Below are 17,147 nucleotides of genomic sequence, written 5' to 3' on the forward strand. Positions count from 1 at the left end.
GGTTGCTTGTCTGTCTCGCCAGGTATGTCCCTCTCTCTCTCTCTCTCTCTCTCTCTCTCTCTCTCTCTAACACATGCACCTTATGGCAAAAACCTGAGGGGGGGGAGGAGACAATAATATGGGTACTCCTGTAGATACAAGGTATACTTATATTGTTTTATTTATGCCAAGGGTCTTTTCTTATACATGGTGTTTATTCATTTTACAGTAATGCATTGATCCTTCCATATCTGGTACTGCTTAAGTATCTGAATACTTAAATAATACTGGGTTGTCAGAAAAGTCATGATGTAGTTTTTCTATGCAAAATGTGTCATGATTTTTTCAACAACCCAATATCTACTCATTAAAAACTGGGATTAGGAAGGAAATGTTAACTGTTCTTTTTCTGTTTTTGTTTTAGAGAGAGTTTTGCTATAGGGCATATGTGCTCACTGGAGAGACAGAGAGAGAGAAAGTGAGAAATCACCCCCCAAGGAAGATGCCACGCTGTAATCTCCTCTCCTCTATTTTCTTCTTGGAATTTTGGGCACAGACACATGTGTACCCGGCATGAATTTTAAGCTGCCCAGTCCAGGAGTTGAACTCCAGTCAACCACATGGGACTACAATGACATAACCACTAGGCCATCTGCTGGTCCCAAAATGTTGACTATTCTTATCTTTAAATTAAGAATAGTGGTAATGGGGCCAGTAAATGGTATAATGGTTACATCACTGGACTCCCACATGGTCGACCACAGTTGAAGTCCCAAACCCGATGGCTTAAAACTCACATCGGGGGACCAGCAGTTAGCATAATGGCTATGTTGCTGGACTCCCATGTAGTCGACCGCGGTTCAAGTCCCAAACCTGGTGGCTTAAAACTCACGCCGGGCATGTGTGCGTGCATGCCCAAGATCCTGAGAGGAGAATGGAAGAGAAGGGATTGCAGCATGGCCATCCCCCCTGGGGGGGGGGATTTCTCACTTTCTGTCTCTTTGTCTCTCTCTGTCTCTCTGGCAAGTGCACACACCCTACAGCAAAAATCTCTCAAAAGATTAAAAAAGAAGAAAAAAAGAATAAACTGATTAAAGGATCTTTTTGCCTGAAAGATAGGACTGGAAACAAAGTTTCTTACTCCTGCTCCAGTGGGTTTTAGTCGGAGTTATGTAGTTAAGTTACTTGACATTGTTGTTTTATCTGTTGGGATTGGGGACAGCATCTTCCCTTGTTCACTAGTTGTAATTTATGCAAAGATGCATAAGAAGTCTTGTCCAGAACTAGGGAAAGTGTCCCCTTCAAACACATCTAGGGAGTTGGGTCCGTAATGCCATCAGAGTGTACTTCAAAAGTTCTTAATGGCAATACACCGCTGCCACTGTTAGCAAAAGCAAATCAGGAAGACTTCTAAATAACTGTGGTGTTCACATTTATTAAAAATACTGCATAGATTGTTGCAACAGGAATTCACAGGACAGTACCAGAAAACAACTGCTCTCAAGTTCCTCCTTGGAAAGTTCAAGTTTTACACAATTGCATGATGTCACTTTCTATGGACTTCTTACCTCCAAGCAAGAACACGAGTCCCTTGTAGAGGTCGGTTCATGTGTCAAAGATTTAGTATAGGATGCATTCTTCATTGCCCTTTTTTCTACAACTTACCAGTGAAAGAATGTTAGAAAATTTAAAAATAAGACAAAACTGGTGGGCTTGCTAGCTTTCAGAGTAGCGTCACAGAATCCCATTTGCTAATAATATCATTCTTATACTCATTTATGTCCCATCATCCCTCTGCTTTGAAAAGACAAGTTTTTTTTTTCAAGTGAATTTGTACTGAAATGATTAAAAAGGGCAAATGTTTATGATATAAATTACATCTATACATGATAAATGATATCTAGCTTCAGAAGTAAGACTAAATGTTATTTTTTCTTTTCAGGAACACGTGGCAATCAGTCATCATGAGTAACCCATTCGCATACCTTGCTGAACCTTTGGATCCTGCCCAACCAGGAAAGAAATTCTTCAATTTGAATAAATTGGAGGATTCAAGATATGGTAGGTATATAGCTCTATGATGTAATTGCTCTGATAGCATTTGAAATCTCATGTGCATAATAATTAAGGTATGTAGTTAGTGACGCTTTAAGGCATGTAGTTAGTGAACCTTTAAGTGAATTGAGAATAGCAAAGAATGAATGAATGTTCTTGGGTTAAGTGTGCTGGCATGCACACACATACACAGACACACACACTCCTTTCTTATATTGGTTATTTTTAAGTAGGTAATAATGATAATAGACATATAGCATATAACACTTAGTATATAGAGTGTACATATATGTCATATCGTTTATCCTGAATAACAGCCCTTGGAGTCTGTTGATAAAATGTAAGAAATCCTGAGGAAACTGAGGCCCAGAGAGTCAGTGACACATCCACAGAGAACAGGTATGTGGGTAGCAAAAAATTACCCCAACTCAAGTCTTTCTTATTCTAAATCCTGTGCTTTTTCTACTTTCCCACTGTCTTTTCCATATTATATTGCTGAATAATTTTCATAAATCAAGAGGGAATTTTTTTAAATAAGCAAAATGGTTTTTCTTCTGAATTACTATTTTTTTTGGAGGGGTTTTTGCCATAGGTACATGCACTCACCAGAGAGAGAGACAGAGACAGTGAGAGGGGAAGTGAGAAATCACCCTCCAGGGGGGATGACCATACTGCAATCCCTTCTCTTCAATACTTCTCCTAGGATCGTTGGAACACATGCACACACGCCCGGCCTGAGTTTCAAGCCACTGGGCCTGGGACCGTGTGGGCCAACCACGGTCAGCCTTGTGGGAGTCCAGTGATGTAAGCACTATGCCATCTATTGGTCCCAAATTACCATTATTTTATCCTCAAAATTTCAGATACCAGTGGCCATCCTACATGGCATGGTGTTTAGGGGTTTATTTTCTTCGGAAGATGTACATGCCTGTACTTTGGTTTTAATTACAATAACTGGAAAGTGGTTATTGTCTAATTTCCTGAGTGTTAATTTTCACCACAAATATTACTCTGTATGTGTGTTTAATATATAACACATAATACAGTAAAAATCTGTGTATCATTGGTAGAGAGATGATGACTTAAGGAAAACTTTCAGTTATTGACATTCAAGATGAGGCAGCTGTTTAATATGAAAGAACAAACCGAAATTTTGTATTTTTGCCCAGTCTGTGGGTATCATCTACTATTGAGTGTCTTTTAAACCCATTTGGTAGCCATAGATTTTACAATTTTGGTCACTTTACCCTCTTCCCTATTGGAAGAATAGAATGATGCCTCATATCAAGTTTATAGAGATTGGCTTTCAAGAGAGCTCTTACAAAATGTTTCAAGATTTTTGTTTATTTTGTTATGCTTTCTGCTTTACTCCTAGGACGCTTACCATTTTCGATCAGAGTTCTCTTGGAGGCAGCCATTCGAAACTGTGATGAGTTTTTGGTGAAGAAAAATGACATTGAGAATATCCTAAATTGGAATACTATGCAGCATAAGAACATTGAAGTGCCATTTAAGCCTGCCCGTGTAATCCTGCAGGACTTTACGTGAGCCTAATATTACCCCTCTCCTCTTCTCTACCTCTCTTGTCAGCCATTCAAGAAAATGTTAAAAGACCAATAAAAACCCCATCTAATTTATCACCTAATATTCAGACACTTAAAAACAAAAGGGAGCCGTTGCCCCTTACACTAAGAGTGAACTGGGATGATCTCAGGCAAACTAGGATGTGTAGTCACCCACTGTCATCTTTCTATTTTTTAATGATGTTATTTTATTCCTTCTAGAAATTCATTTTTATTTTTCTGAGAAAGATCTCCCAGATGTTTTACTTTTAAGATGAGAAGGACAGATTTGCTTAACATATACTCAATTCGAAGATGACTTTTTTGAATTGTATGCATTCCTTTAAACATGGCCTGTAGTTGAAGGTGTGATCTCTGACCCTTATCTAGGTCTATGTCAACACACTGTATGAAAGGGACTTGATCATAGCAGTTAAAGTTGCAGAGTTTTTTTGTTTGTCTGTTTTGTTTTATTTTATTTGTTTTTCTAGATTTTTGCCATAGGATGCGTGAGCTCTCTGGAGAGAGACAGAAAAAGGCAGAGAGAGGGAAAGTGAAAAATCACCCCTCGGCAGGGGGCGGGGGGGGGTGGCTATGCTGCAGTCCCTTCCACTTCTTACTCCTCTTGGGATTTTGTACATTCATACACACACACCCAGCATAATTTTCAGGCCATCGAGTCCAGGACTCTAACTGCTGTTGACTCTCTGGGAGTCCAGCACCACAACTACCATGCCACCTCAGGTCCCAAGTTCCAGAGTTTTTAAGTGACACCATTCTCATAGTTTCACTATTAGGACCACAGTTATCATTAAATTTGGTATAATGATAAAATTGTATGTAGAAATATCGCTCAGTCATGGTACTTATTACCTACATCATCTCTGCCCAAGGAAATATGTTTAGAAACCTTCACTTGTCTTAAGTTATCCATTGTTAGCTCTTCTGAGGACATAGTCCCTTGCCAATATTCTCAATGAATACAGAAAGCTGAAAAATCCAACTTCACACATTTAAGGCTTATTTTCTGTTTCATTCTTTATGTTCTAGAGGTGTACCAGCTGTAGTTGACTTTGCTGCAATGCGTGATGCTGTGAAAAAGTTAGGAGGCGACCCAGAGAAGATAAACCCTGTCTGCCCTGCTGATCTCGTAATTGACCATTCCATCCAGGTTGATTTCAATAGAAGGTAAATGATTAAGCTGAATACCTGGGTTTTCTGCTGTGCAAAATCTTGGAATGTAAGTCTTTTTAAAAAATGTTTCTGTGTGGTTAAATAGAAAAGGAAAATCTTCAAGGCCAGCAGGTGGTGTAGTGGTAAGGTACTGACTTCCACTTGGTCAGCTGTGGTTTGAGTCCCAGACCTGGTGTCTTGACAGTTATGCCAAACACATGTGCATGCATGCCCAAAATCCCAGAAGGGGGGATTGTGGTGTGGCCTTCTCCCCAGGGGTGATTTCTCACTTTCCCTCTCACTGTCTCTTTTTATTCTAAATCCTGTGCTTTTTCTACCTTCCCACTGTCTTTTTCCATATTATATTGGTGAATAATTTTCATAAATCAAGAGGGAATTTTTTTAAATAAGCATAATGGTTTTTCTTCTGAATTACTATTTTTTTTTTTGGAGAGGTTTTTGCCATAGGTACACGCACTCACCAGAGAGAGAGACAAAGACAGTGAGTGCACATGTCCTATGGCAAAAAAAAAAAAAAACTTTATAAGATACCTTTAGGAGCATTCAAACTTAATATAGATTTTTTGAATAGGGGAAGATTGATTTTTATTTAATATTTGTGTGTGTGTTTACTCTTTGGATGGGAGTGGTTCTTTATTTGAATCCAGGTTGCAGTCTGGGTGAAAACACACATGAGGTTCTGCCATGAGAGCTTCTTGATATGTATGTGTTTGCATTACAGAGCATGTGGGTTCTTTTCATCCATAGAAGCCTTATTCTTCATTTGATCCCAAGCACCTGTGTCATATCTGGTTGTCACTGCCTCTTCATGTGGGTTTCCTTAGGGCTTAACCCTTTCTTTTCTTTGTTTCTTCTACTGTTTGGAATGTCCTCACCTCTCTTCCTGCCAAAAACATACTGTTCTTTAAGACCAGGTTTCTCTTCTGTTAGGTATTTCTCACTGAATAGCCTGCATCTTGATTTTCTAGAAGACTTGATGTCTTTTGTTGGTCTGTGGACCTTGAAGGAAAGTTGTTTGAGTTACAGACTATTTGCTCACCAAATGTAGTGGGCACTTACTAAACCAAACCTTGAAATTATCTTTGGTTTAAATAAGAATCTTGCTGAATCCATTACAATTTCAATGTCTAAGATAGGTGTAAAAGTTAGCTATTGCTGTATAAAAAAATAACCTCAGAATTTCATTGTCAGTCAGTGGAGTTTCTTTCGTTCATTCATTCATTTATTCATTTTTTACTGCCAGAGGGCATATGTGCTTACCGAGAGACACAGAGAGAAAGCATTCCCCAATGGGACATGGTCATGCCACAGTCCTTTCTCTTTTATTTCTAGGATTTTGGGCACACATGCACATGTGCCTGGCATGTTTTTCAAGCCGCCAGCGCCAGCATTCAAACGTAGTTGGCCCTGTGGGATCTGGCCCTCCCTGCTTGACCACTATGCTATGGGGCTGGCCCAAGGACTTTTTTTTAAAATATTTATTGTAATTTATAATTTACATATAATCATTACACATCTTTATAGGGTACAGAATGGTCTTTTAAAAAGAATTACTTATTGGGACCAGCAGTTAGAGTAATGGCTATGTCGCTGGACTCCCACATAGTCAACCACGGTTCGAGTCTCGGACCCAGTGGCTTGAACCCACGCTGGGCGCATGTGCTTTAATGCCCAAGATCCCGAGAGGAGAATGGAGGAGAAGGGATTGCGGCGTGGCCATCCCCCCCTGGGGGGTGATATCTCGCTTTCGGTCTCTCTGTCTCTCTCTGTCTTTCTGGCAAGCGCACGCACCCTATAGCAAAAACCTCTCCAAATAAAGAAAAAAAAGAATTACTTATTTAATTTTATTTATTAGTATTGTTATTATTTTTTAATTTGCTATACAGCATGTGCAGTCACCAGAGAGAGAGAGAAAAAGGGAAAGTAAGAAAGCAAGCCACGAGGTAAAGGACTCAAACCATGGTCAACTATGTGGGAGTCCAACACCCTAACCACCACACCGCCTGCTGGCCCCCAGAATGGTCTTTAAAAGATATATGGTGTATAATAAACATATCAAGGATATAAACATGTAACAATCACTCATTAGGAAGAGATAGAAAAAGAACACTTTCACTCACAACTCCGAGTCCTTGTAAGACCATAGCACTATACTATGCACAAAGAAATAAGTCTTCAGAAAAGCAAAAATAAAACAAAATTAGAAAGAAACATTTTAAAGTGAAAACATGTTAAAGCAGTGATTTGGTGATTTATAGGCTTTACAAAGTTTTTGGTTTTAGCCTTTTTAATATTCTTTGCTTGGGACCAGCAGATGGCATAATGGTTATGTCGCTGGACTCCCATGTAGTGGACTGTGGTTCAAGTCCCAGACCTAGTGGCTTAAAACTCACGCCAGGCATGTGTGCATGCATGCCCAAAATCCCAAGAGGAAAAGGGATTGTGGCCTGGCCATCCACCCTAGGGATGATGTCTCACTTTCTGTCTCTATTTCTGTCTGACCATTGTGCTTTGGGGCTGGTGAGCACACACATCCTGTAGCAAAAATCTCTTTCTCAGAAAAATTTATTGCAAAAAAAGACTTAGCTGCTTGTAACATTTTGGACTTTTCCTCTATTATCTAGTTTATACAGTGAGTAATAGTTATAATAAATATATAAATTGAAATGTGTGACAACAACTGTGTCAAATCATTGATGAATTTGTATTTAAACCAGCTTTGATATTATTATCAACATGTGTGGACTTTTTCTTTTCTTCTAGCTATTTTGCATTCTCTTACTTCTATTTGTCTCCTTTTACCTTTCCTGGTGTAATAGTTCCTTAAGTATTTCCGGAACAGCAGGTTTTGTTAGGGTGAATTCTTCCAGCATTTGTTTATCTTTGCATTTGAAGGATAATCTTGCTGGATGGTAGTACTCTTGGCTGAAATTATTTTTCCTTCAGAGTTTTAAAAATGTCTTCCCAGTCTTTCTTTGACTGCTATTGATACTTTTGAAGGAAGTTTTGTTTTCCTGCATCGTATCCTTTAACTCCAAAAATTGTTTGATTCTTTTTCAGTGTGTCTTATCTCTTTATGGAGTTCCTCCATCAAGTCATAAAAGAATTTTCTCATCTTTTGGAATTGGTTGTCTGTTTTCTCTTGCATTTCATTGAGTTTTGTTATCATGAATATTCTAAATTCTTTTTCTGACATTTCTGTGATCTCTTGTGTTGTATTCATTGCTGTTGAGGAGTTATGATCCTTTGAGAGGGAGCTATTAACAATCCATTGAGAGACAGGCATTTCCTGATTTTTTTTTTTTTATTTCTTGGGACTCTAATTTGATTTTTAGTCATCCAGTGGTATTGGTTCTTGAAGGCCAGAGAGCCCCCTATCCTCAATAGCAGGCTGAGTGGGACTCCCTGCTGATGAGCTCATTCCTGGAGGCTTGACTTGGACCTGCCTGATACTTTTGTCTTTCCAAGAACTTATTTCTGACACATCTACAAGTTTGTTGGAACGTCAGCAGACAATTGGGCTGGTCTTCTTCATGCCGTAGTGCCTGGGTTGGCGGTATACACTGAACTGCACATCTGCAGGGCAGCTGAGGCAGCTCCATTCCATTTGGGTTTTTGGCAAGCAGCCCAGGTCGAAGGAGAAAGCTGGCTATCTAGTGATCCACAGAGTCTCAAGAGGATAAGTAGAACCTTCCAATTTCTATTAAGGCTTACCTAAAGACCAGCACAGGGTCACTTTTGTTCTCAGTGCTATTGATCAAAGCCAGCTGTGTGGTTGAATCTACAGTCAGGGTGAGGAAGTACAGTTCATCTTTTGTAAAAATAACTACAAAGGCCCGCAGGTGGTGTGGTGGTTAAGGATTCCCACATGGATGACCATGGTTTGAGTCCCAACCTGACAGCTTGAAAATTTACTCCAGGCACATGTGCATACGTGCCCAAAATCCCAAGAGAACAGAGCAGGAGGGATTGTGGGGTGGCCATCTCCCTGGACGGTTGATTTCTCACTTTCTCTCTGTCTCTCTCTGGCAAGCGCATGCACCCTATGGCAAAAGCCTAAACAAAGCAAAACAAAACAAAAAGAGCCTAAAAATTACACCACAAAGGTTTGGATATAGGGAAGGCAATCTGGTACCTTTAAGATTCTATTATCTTGGGACCAGCAAGTGGCATGGTGGTTAAAGGCGCTGGACTCCCATATGGCCAACCATGGTTCAAGTCTCAGACCTGGTGGCTTGCTTTCTCACTTCCTCTCTCTCTCTCTCTCTCTCTCTCTGTGTGTGTCTCTGATCAAACTGGAAAATAATTATGATAATAATAAATAAAGTTAAAATGAAATAATTCTTTAAAAAATAGATTCTATTATCTTCGCCTATAATTATGACTGAATAAAGCTGTTATCAGCTATCAATGGGGGAAGAAGTAACTTTTGACAGGGAAATTAATTATTTAGTAGAGGAAGCAGTTCATAGGTATTAAAGCATAGAGCATTGTGTTAAAAATATTTTAGAAGAGCTGGTGCAAGAAACTGCAAATGGCTTGGTCGTTACAGTACTGAACTCCCACATGGCCAATCCTGGTTTGAGTCCCATACCTAGTGGCTTGCTTTCTTGCTTCCCCTTTCTCTCTCACTCACTCACTCTCTCTCTCTCTCTCTCTCTCTCTCTCTCTCTCTCTCTGGTAAAATTTAATAATAACAAATGGAATTTTTAAAATAAATAATTATTTTTTAAAAAAGAGTTGCAACAACTGGAGAGGTGGTCGAGGATGTAGGCACCTCCTGCATGGCTCCTGGCCACCCTGCCTCTGTCAGCTTTGCATTGGAAAGTGCCTTTGCCACAGGACATCAGTGTAAGCCTAAATAAGAAAAACAGTATCTTCCTGTAGCCATGGCCTATCGTTATACAGAAATACCACTGTGGGAAACAGTCTTCAAGAGAACCTAGATGAGCTCATATAATCTTGACAGATCAGCCCCCGACTTGCCCTTCAACTTCTACTTCTGTTGATAAAGCTGTAAATTCAGCATTGGCTCAGAGGTCATGAATAGAGTCAGTTTCAGGGCTGATTATATTTTGGCTATTTTCCCTGAAGAATGAGTGAGATTTCAAATGCTTAAAACATTATCTGCAAGATTGAAGTTACTGGCTCCAATAATATAGAATGAATAGAAAAAAAAAAAAGAAATGGCTTTTTTTTTTTGCCGTCTTCTGTTGTTATTCGTGGTTCTTTGAAAAGAAGAATAAAAGAGACTTTTTAAAATTTATTCTAGCACTGTAAAAATGACAACACAGCTCTACTGTCAGAATTCCAGTAGAAAAAAAAACTTGTAACTCTGTAGCCTCTTACCCTTATTATAGAGCTTGAGGAAACATAACACTTTTAAAATGATAAATCAAAAGTCGTTGCCTTCCTAAGGACATTCTGTAATAAACTCATTTCAAAACTTAAAAACTTTAGAAGAAAATAAAAGTATATGTTTCTCAAATGTCATGAAGGGAGACTTTTCTAAATTTAGAAAGTACTAAATAAAATAAGAAAGGAAAAAAATATAGATTTAATAAATTCAAAGGTGAAAGGAAATAACTTGAAAAATATTTGCAACATATGTGACAAAAGGTTAATATCTTTAATATATATAGTTTGTACGTAATCCCATTTAGAAAAATAAACAGGCAAAGGAAAGACATTTTACAATAACAGCAAATGCAAATGGTAGTAAACAGCATATATAGTCTCTTCAATCTTACAAGTAATAAAGTAAAATAAATATTTAAGATACCGTTTTTCCTTATCAATACAGTTAAGATTAGAAATAAACATTAATTATGAAGGTGCCATGAAAGAGACATTTTTATGCACTGCTGATAGCACTGTAAATTAGAAATGATGAAAGAAACATTGATTAAAACCTTAGGGATTTCTACATCATTTATTCTGAAACTTCTGCTTCTAAACATACCCTTAATATGTTGATAACTAAAATTCAGAAAAAGCTTAATGGCCAATACTATTAATTTATTATTTGCAAATGAAAACCTAGAGACATTGTAAATGATAAGGAAGAATGGATTTAAAAGATTAGAAAGAGGTGCCAGCACTGGACTCCTACATAGCACACCTGAGTTTGAGTCCCAGACCTAGTTGCTTAAAAATCACAACAAATAGATAAATAGATAAATAAATAAATAAATGTTAAAAAAAATAGAAACAGATGTCAGACTGCTAAGAAATTACCTCTCGGGTTCCAACTGGTCTTTACTTTTATAATACTACGCTATTATTTTTATAATTTAAAAAAGCATTTAAGAACATGAAACAAATCACTCAGGAAACAAAAGCACTTTTATTTCCTTCCTTACGGATTTAAGTGAGTTCCATACAGCCTTAAAACAGATTTAGAAAATGAACATTCTCAAATGAGTATTGCCAGTATTTAAACCAAATAAATTTGTTGTAAAGCGAAATCTGCTTTGTCTCTTGAATTGACAGTTGTTAGAACAGACTGGGTACTTGCCAAACTCTTCCCTTTTGAACTCTGAAACCATCCTTAAGCAAATTTTTATTCATTATTATTTTTCCCTTAATCATGCAAACTCAACTTAAATTTTGGTTTCATATTGAAGTGTTAAAAATATGCATGTAAAATGCTCTCCTATCCTATTTGAGAATAAGACTGTTTCCCACTTCAGAAGTAATAAAAGTAGCCTCAGAGAATCTAGACCAACTTCATCATTTGTGGAGACTCTCACTGATGCAGGTGGATTTGCCTTCATTTTGCTGGCCTGGAAGGTGAAAGTACCGAAGACAGGATTGTAATTATTTCACTGTCTAAAATCTATATACTTGAAATTCAAAGCTCATGGCTATTAATACACTCGTCACCAAGTTCCCTGTAATTCCTTTTGCAGTCCATTAGACTGATTTACATCAACTCTGTTTTAATGTCTTAAAGACCATTTTCATTTACACTGTAGAACTGAAAACAGCAAAATCCAGGCGTGAACTTTGATCCGAATTGATATCCAGATCTAGCAAATGCTTTTACATATATAATTAGGACATTTCTATTAGAAGTATTTTCAGTCGTGGTGTTTTGCTTTTATTCCTTAAGTTTGGGTTTTGCAAATTTGACCTCCTGGTCTCTTTCTTCATTTTTGCAAAGAATTAAATGTGATATGTTTCATCTCTTGTGGAACTGTGTGCTATGAGCTTATTCCCAGCTCTTTTTCATAAATAAGCTAGAAAAACTGGGCAAAGGGTGGCAAAGTGGTTAATTTCTCAGTTAAATATTTCTAAACTCTACCTAGTATAAATAATATTAATCGGCTTCATACCATCTTTAGGAATTAAAGTTCTAATACATTCTTGTAATGCTGTACAAAATTATCCCCAACAAGAATTGCATTACAATTTCTGACCAGACTTTATGAATCTGAAGATTATCTCTTCTGAACATATTGTTTGTGAATTTCTGGAGCACCATTCAGTATTATTCTCAGAAACTTCAAACTCTCCAAATCTAAATTCAAACTAAGTAAGGAGAAATTTCCTCTTTATTCTGTGAAGCCATCCATATTCAGAGACCTTAGTAAAAGCTCACTAGATTGGGCTAATTTAGGAAAATTCTGAGTGGTAGAAAAATCACTCTAGATCTGTTTATTCATTCCAGTAACTAGAACTAGGCTAACTGAGCCACACTTAGCATAATAGATGCTTTGTTACCACAACTAAATAGTTTTTTTCCTGGAATTACCATATCATTAAATAGCCTAAACATTTCTGGCATTTGCATGTCCTGTGGATGTTTTTGTTTTCAGACTGATAGCTCCAGCATTTCCTGGGGTAAATGTTCCCCCTCGCAACCCTATGTCTGCTTTGAAAAGTTCTGACATCCTTCTGGTACCTGAGGGAAGATAAGAGATAATGACTAGGAATTTAGAAATGGTCAAAGTATAGCAGAAGAGATGGGGTCACCAGGGGCTGGAGCCACAAACTTTACAAGTGCTCTTAGACATCATGGTCAGAGATACCTTCCTTAAAAAGGAAAAATAAAAAAATTGGAGGCTAACAGATGTCATGGTAGTTAAGGTGCTGGATTCCCACATGGCTAACAGTGGTTTGAGTCCTGGACCCAGGAGCTTGAAAATCACATGGGGCACATACACACATGTGCCCAAAATCCCAAGAGAAGAATGAAAGAGAAGAAATTGTGGCGTGGCTATTTCTCACCTTCCCTCTCACTGTGTCTCTCTGTCTCTCTCCAGTGAGCACATGTGCCCTATGGCAAAAACAAACAAACAAAAACTTAAAATAATAAACCATCCTATTATGTGTCAGTATTTATTCAATAAACAAGTTAGTGTAGAAGACAAAGAGATTAGTGAACATTTAACTGTATGTGGTTGGTACGCAGTGCCCACAGAGAAAAGGACAAATCACTGTAACTTGGGAAGCTACAGGGTTCTCCAAGGAATGTCACTTGAAACATGTTTACCAAGAAAGGAAAAGCTGGAAAAGTCTTCTACTCTGAGAGGACAGAGTGACCTGAGAAAAGCAAGGTATAGGAGAGAATATGAGGGCTACAGTGTGGCTGAGGGTCTGCACTGGAGCAAAGGAGATGGCTTACATAAGAAGGTTCAGGTAAGGTTGAAGGACTTGTTTTTTTGTTTGTTTGTTTGTTTGTTTTTTAATTTAAGTAGTTAATTTAAAATTTGAGCAGAGAGAAAGACAGAAAGTGAGAAAGCAGGCTTCCGGGTCCGGAATTCGAACCATGTCGGCCATATGAGAGTCCAGCACCTTAATCACTACACCACCTGCCTGCCCCAGACTTGATTTATTAGGATAAGAAATTTATCCCTTATTAGAAAAATAGGAAACCATTGACTAATTCAAGCTGGTACATGGTGATTAGAATTTTAGATAATGAATTCTAGTAATAGTATTAAAGGTAGGGTGAGTGGGAGGGCACCTAGTTGGGAGGCTATTTCTGATAGCCGTGGGTATAAAGTGGGAGGAGAGGAGGTCATTAGATGAAATATGGAAGAGGTTCAGATTTAGGGAGGAAGGCCAAGCATTAGAGTTTGACCTGGTGAGTTCGTAGTGCCTGATATATTCCCAGTGTGATTCCCAAGGTGCACTAGAAACATAAATCTGGACCTGAAGAGATAGGCAGGAACTGGAAGGATGAAGCCCTCTGTGTCCTGATGAGGATTGCAGAAGGTAGAGACGAGAACCATGAAGAATAGCTGCTTCTCCAGAGGGTTGTTGATCCAGGTGTCCACACTGGTACCCCCCGTTCCTGTTATGCCAGGGTCTCTCCTTTACCTTGGTCTTTCTCCAATATGCACACACATTCACAGACCTTTATTCTCTCAGGCAGCAATTGGCAGACTTTTTCTTTCTTTTTTTTTTTTTTTTTTTTTTTTTTGCGGGTTTTTGTTGTATGGGGTAACTGTTTGCCAGAAACAGAAAGAGAAAAATCCCCCTCCAGGGGGAGTGGCCACGCCGCAATCCCTTCTCCTCCATTCACCTCTCAGGATCTTGAGCATGCACACATACATGCCCAGCATGAGTTTAAGCCACTGGGTCCAGGACTCGAACCACAGTAGACTACATGGGAGTCCAGCGACATAGCCATTACGCTAACTGGGAGTCCAGCGACATAGCCATTACACTAACTGCTGATCCCGGGAAACTTTTTCTATAAAGGACTAATAGTAAATATTTTAGGCTTTGCTGATCACATGCTATCTCTGCCACATTTTTTTTAACCTTTAAAAATTCTGTTTGTGGGCTTGCTCCATGGTACAACACTAATGCACTGCTTAAGAGAAGCTGGATTCCATGTGGCCAGTGGTTTGAATCTCCCACCCAGTCAGCCTGAGATATGCTAGACACACACACACACACAAATGCCCAAGATCCTATGGGCTGCAGAACAGGAAGCAGAGTAAGGTGCTCATCTCTCTTTCTTTCGTGTGTGCACACAGTATTGTTTGTAGATTCCTGCTCTAAGGCAGTCTCGGGAATTGATCTCGTTACAACAAGTGACATTTATCTTGGAGAATATTCATGTCAAAAGGAAAAGAGAAAAAAAATCAATGTGGCAGTGGAATGTGGTTTTCGTGAAGTAAATAATACATGCTTCCAATCTTTTTCTCCCAAGGCGTGCCTGCCTGTTTTCCTCTGGCTGATTCCTCTCCTTCAGACTGCATCACCATCATTTCCTTCTGGACGCTCTAGATTCTCGCATGACCAACTGTGGTTCAAGTTCCAGACCTGGTAGTTTAAGACCTGCTGGTCTGAGTTCAGGGCCTGTTTGAGTGCTCCTAGGAGCCCTGTACTTGCCACACCTGGAATTGATAACCACACTCCCGTGTAATCACCAGATTGCTTCTCCATGTCTCAGCAGGCTCTAAGCTCCAAGAGAGCATTGAGCATCAGATTTTGCACTGTGGTATCCCCAGCATAGGAATATCAAGCACACGATAGGCCTCAGGAAGGAGCTGGTAGTTTAAGGGAGGGACCCTAGGGCCTCTTAGACCTGGGTCCAGGTGACAGCTCTATAGGCTAGCAGTTCTGACCTTGGACAAGTTATGTAACCTTTCTATGCCTCAGCTGCTGTTTCTGCACACTAAGGATAACAGTCATATATGTACACGGGGTTGTTAAACTGATTGAGTTCGCATGTGTGAAACCCTGAGCGCCTGTAGCTTCATGTTCCTTGTTAGTTCCTGCTGTTGTTACTATGGTGGTAGTGGTGGTGGAGATTACCACTACCACCAGCACTGCCACTATCTCTGTAACTTCTCCTGCAGGAAGGCAGTGTGGTATAGGGTTAAGAGTGTCAACTCTGGAGTCAGACTTGTTTCCAGTCCAGTTCCACCATTTACTAGCTGTGCAGTCCTGGGCAAGTTTCTTAACCACTTTGTGTCTCCATTTCCTCACATGATAAATGTGGATATAAGTTGTCCTAATTCAAAGAACTATTATAGAGACTACATGAGACCATTAATGTAAAACATTTAGAATAGTAGCTGGTTGGGCCAGCCGATAGCATGGTAGCTAAGGCATCTGGGTCCTACATGGCCAACCACGTGGTTCAAGTCCTATACCTGCCGGCTTGAAAAACACACTAGGCACATGTGCATGCATGCCTGAAATCCCAAAGGGAAAAGAAATGGAGAAGAAGGGGTTACAGTGTAACCATTCCCCACAGAGGGTGTATCCCTTACTACCCAGGCCCCCTGTTTCTCTCTGGTGGACTTTGGCAAAATTAAAATAATAATAATAATAATAATAGTGCTGGTTCCTAATAATGTAAATGAATGTTACTTATTATACTAAGTAGTGAAATCTGACTAGGGTCTTAGCTGTTAATTTTGTTTTTCTTTATTCACAAAATCCTATGATAAACAATTTACTAGTACCTTCTACGTGCTGAGCCTGTAAAGTTATAACCGTAACTTATTCTACCACACCTCAGAAGAGTGCAGTTTGATTATAATAATCCTGGAAAGTCTCGATGTCCCACATTGTCCTTAAGGACTGAAACACTGTGAATAAATCTCAGTGTATAATATGTGGTTTACAGATACTCTCTTGCGTGGCACCATCTACCTCATAAACCTCTGTCCCGGAGATAGGAGCTTGTGATTCTATAAATAACTGAGCTAGTTTCCCATCCTCCATCATAAACATAAAAATACCTCAGTTTAGAGAGGTGTTGTAATAAGGACATGGATGAGATCGAGATCCAAGAAAAAGGGTTCTTTAAATGTCTAAGTGTCTGTTGTTATATGTATGTCTTGAGTGTATTCCTGAGCATCAGATATTATGATTAGATTAGTTCTTTTAAAGGAATTATTTTATTTTATTAATTTTTTTGGGGGGAGAGGTTTTTGCTATAAGAGCGCGTACGCTCGCCAGAAAGACAGAGAGAGACAGAGAGATAGAAAATGAGAAATTGCCCCCCAGGGGGGATGGGCACGCCGAAATCCCTTCTCCTCCATTCTCCTTTTGGGATCTTGGGCAGGCACGGACTCACGCCCAGCATGAGTTTAAGCTACCAGGTCTGGGACTCAAACCATGGTCAACTACATGGGAGTTCAGCAACATAGCCATTACACTAACTGCTGGTCCCATTAATTATTAATTTTTAATTTGACTAGAGAGAGAAAAAGAAAGTGAGAAAGCAAGCTCCCAGGTCTAGGACTCGAACTGTGGTTGGTCTCATGGAAGTCCAGCACCCTAACTACTGTGCTTTCTGCCAGCTCCATAACATTTTTTTAAGAGATTTTTTTAGAGAGATTTTTTTTTACTTTTTATTTTTTTGGAGAGGTTTTTTTTTTTTTT

General features: G+C 39.0%; 1 protein-coding gene across 1 annotated transcript in view; it reads left to right on the forward strand.

The window, feature by feature from the left end:
• ACO1 (aconitase 1) overlaps positions 1 to 17,147 on the forward strand; it is a 65,861-nt gene that overhangs the window by 20,392 nt on the left and 28,322 nt on the right. Inside the window, exons 2-4 of the mRNA XM_006143091.2 lie at positions 1,922 to 2,040; positions 3,410 to 3,578; positions 4,647 to 4,784. Coding sequence (XP_006143153.1) covers positions 1,944 to 2,040; positions 3,410 to 3,578; positions 4,647 to 4,784 — 404 coding nt within the window. The 5' untranslated portion in view covers positions 1,922 to 1,943. The remainder of the gene's footprint in view (positions 1 to 1,921; positions 2,041 to 3,409; positions 3,579 to 4,646; positions 4,785 to 17,147) is intronic.

Source organism: Tupaia chinensis, unplaced genomic scaffold (assembly GCF_000334495.1).
Source record: "Tupaia chinensis unplaced genomic scaffold, TupChi_1.0 Scaffold000093_1, whole genome shotgun sequence".
NCBI classification, from domain to species: Eukaryota; Metazoa; Chordata; class Mammalia; order Scandentia; family Tupaiidae; genus Tupaia; species Tupaia belangeri.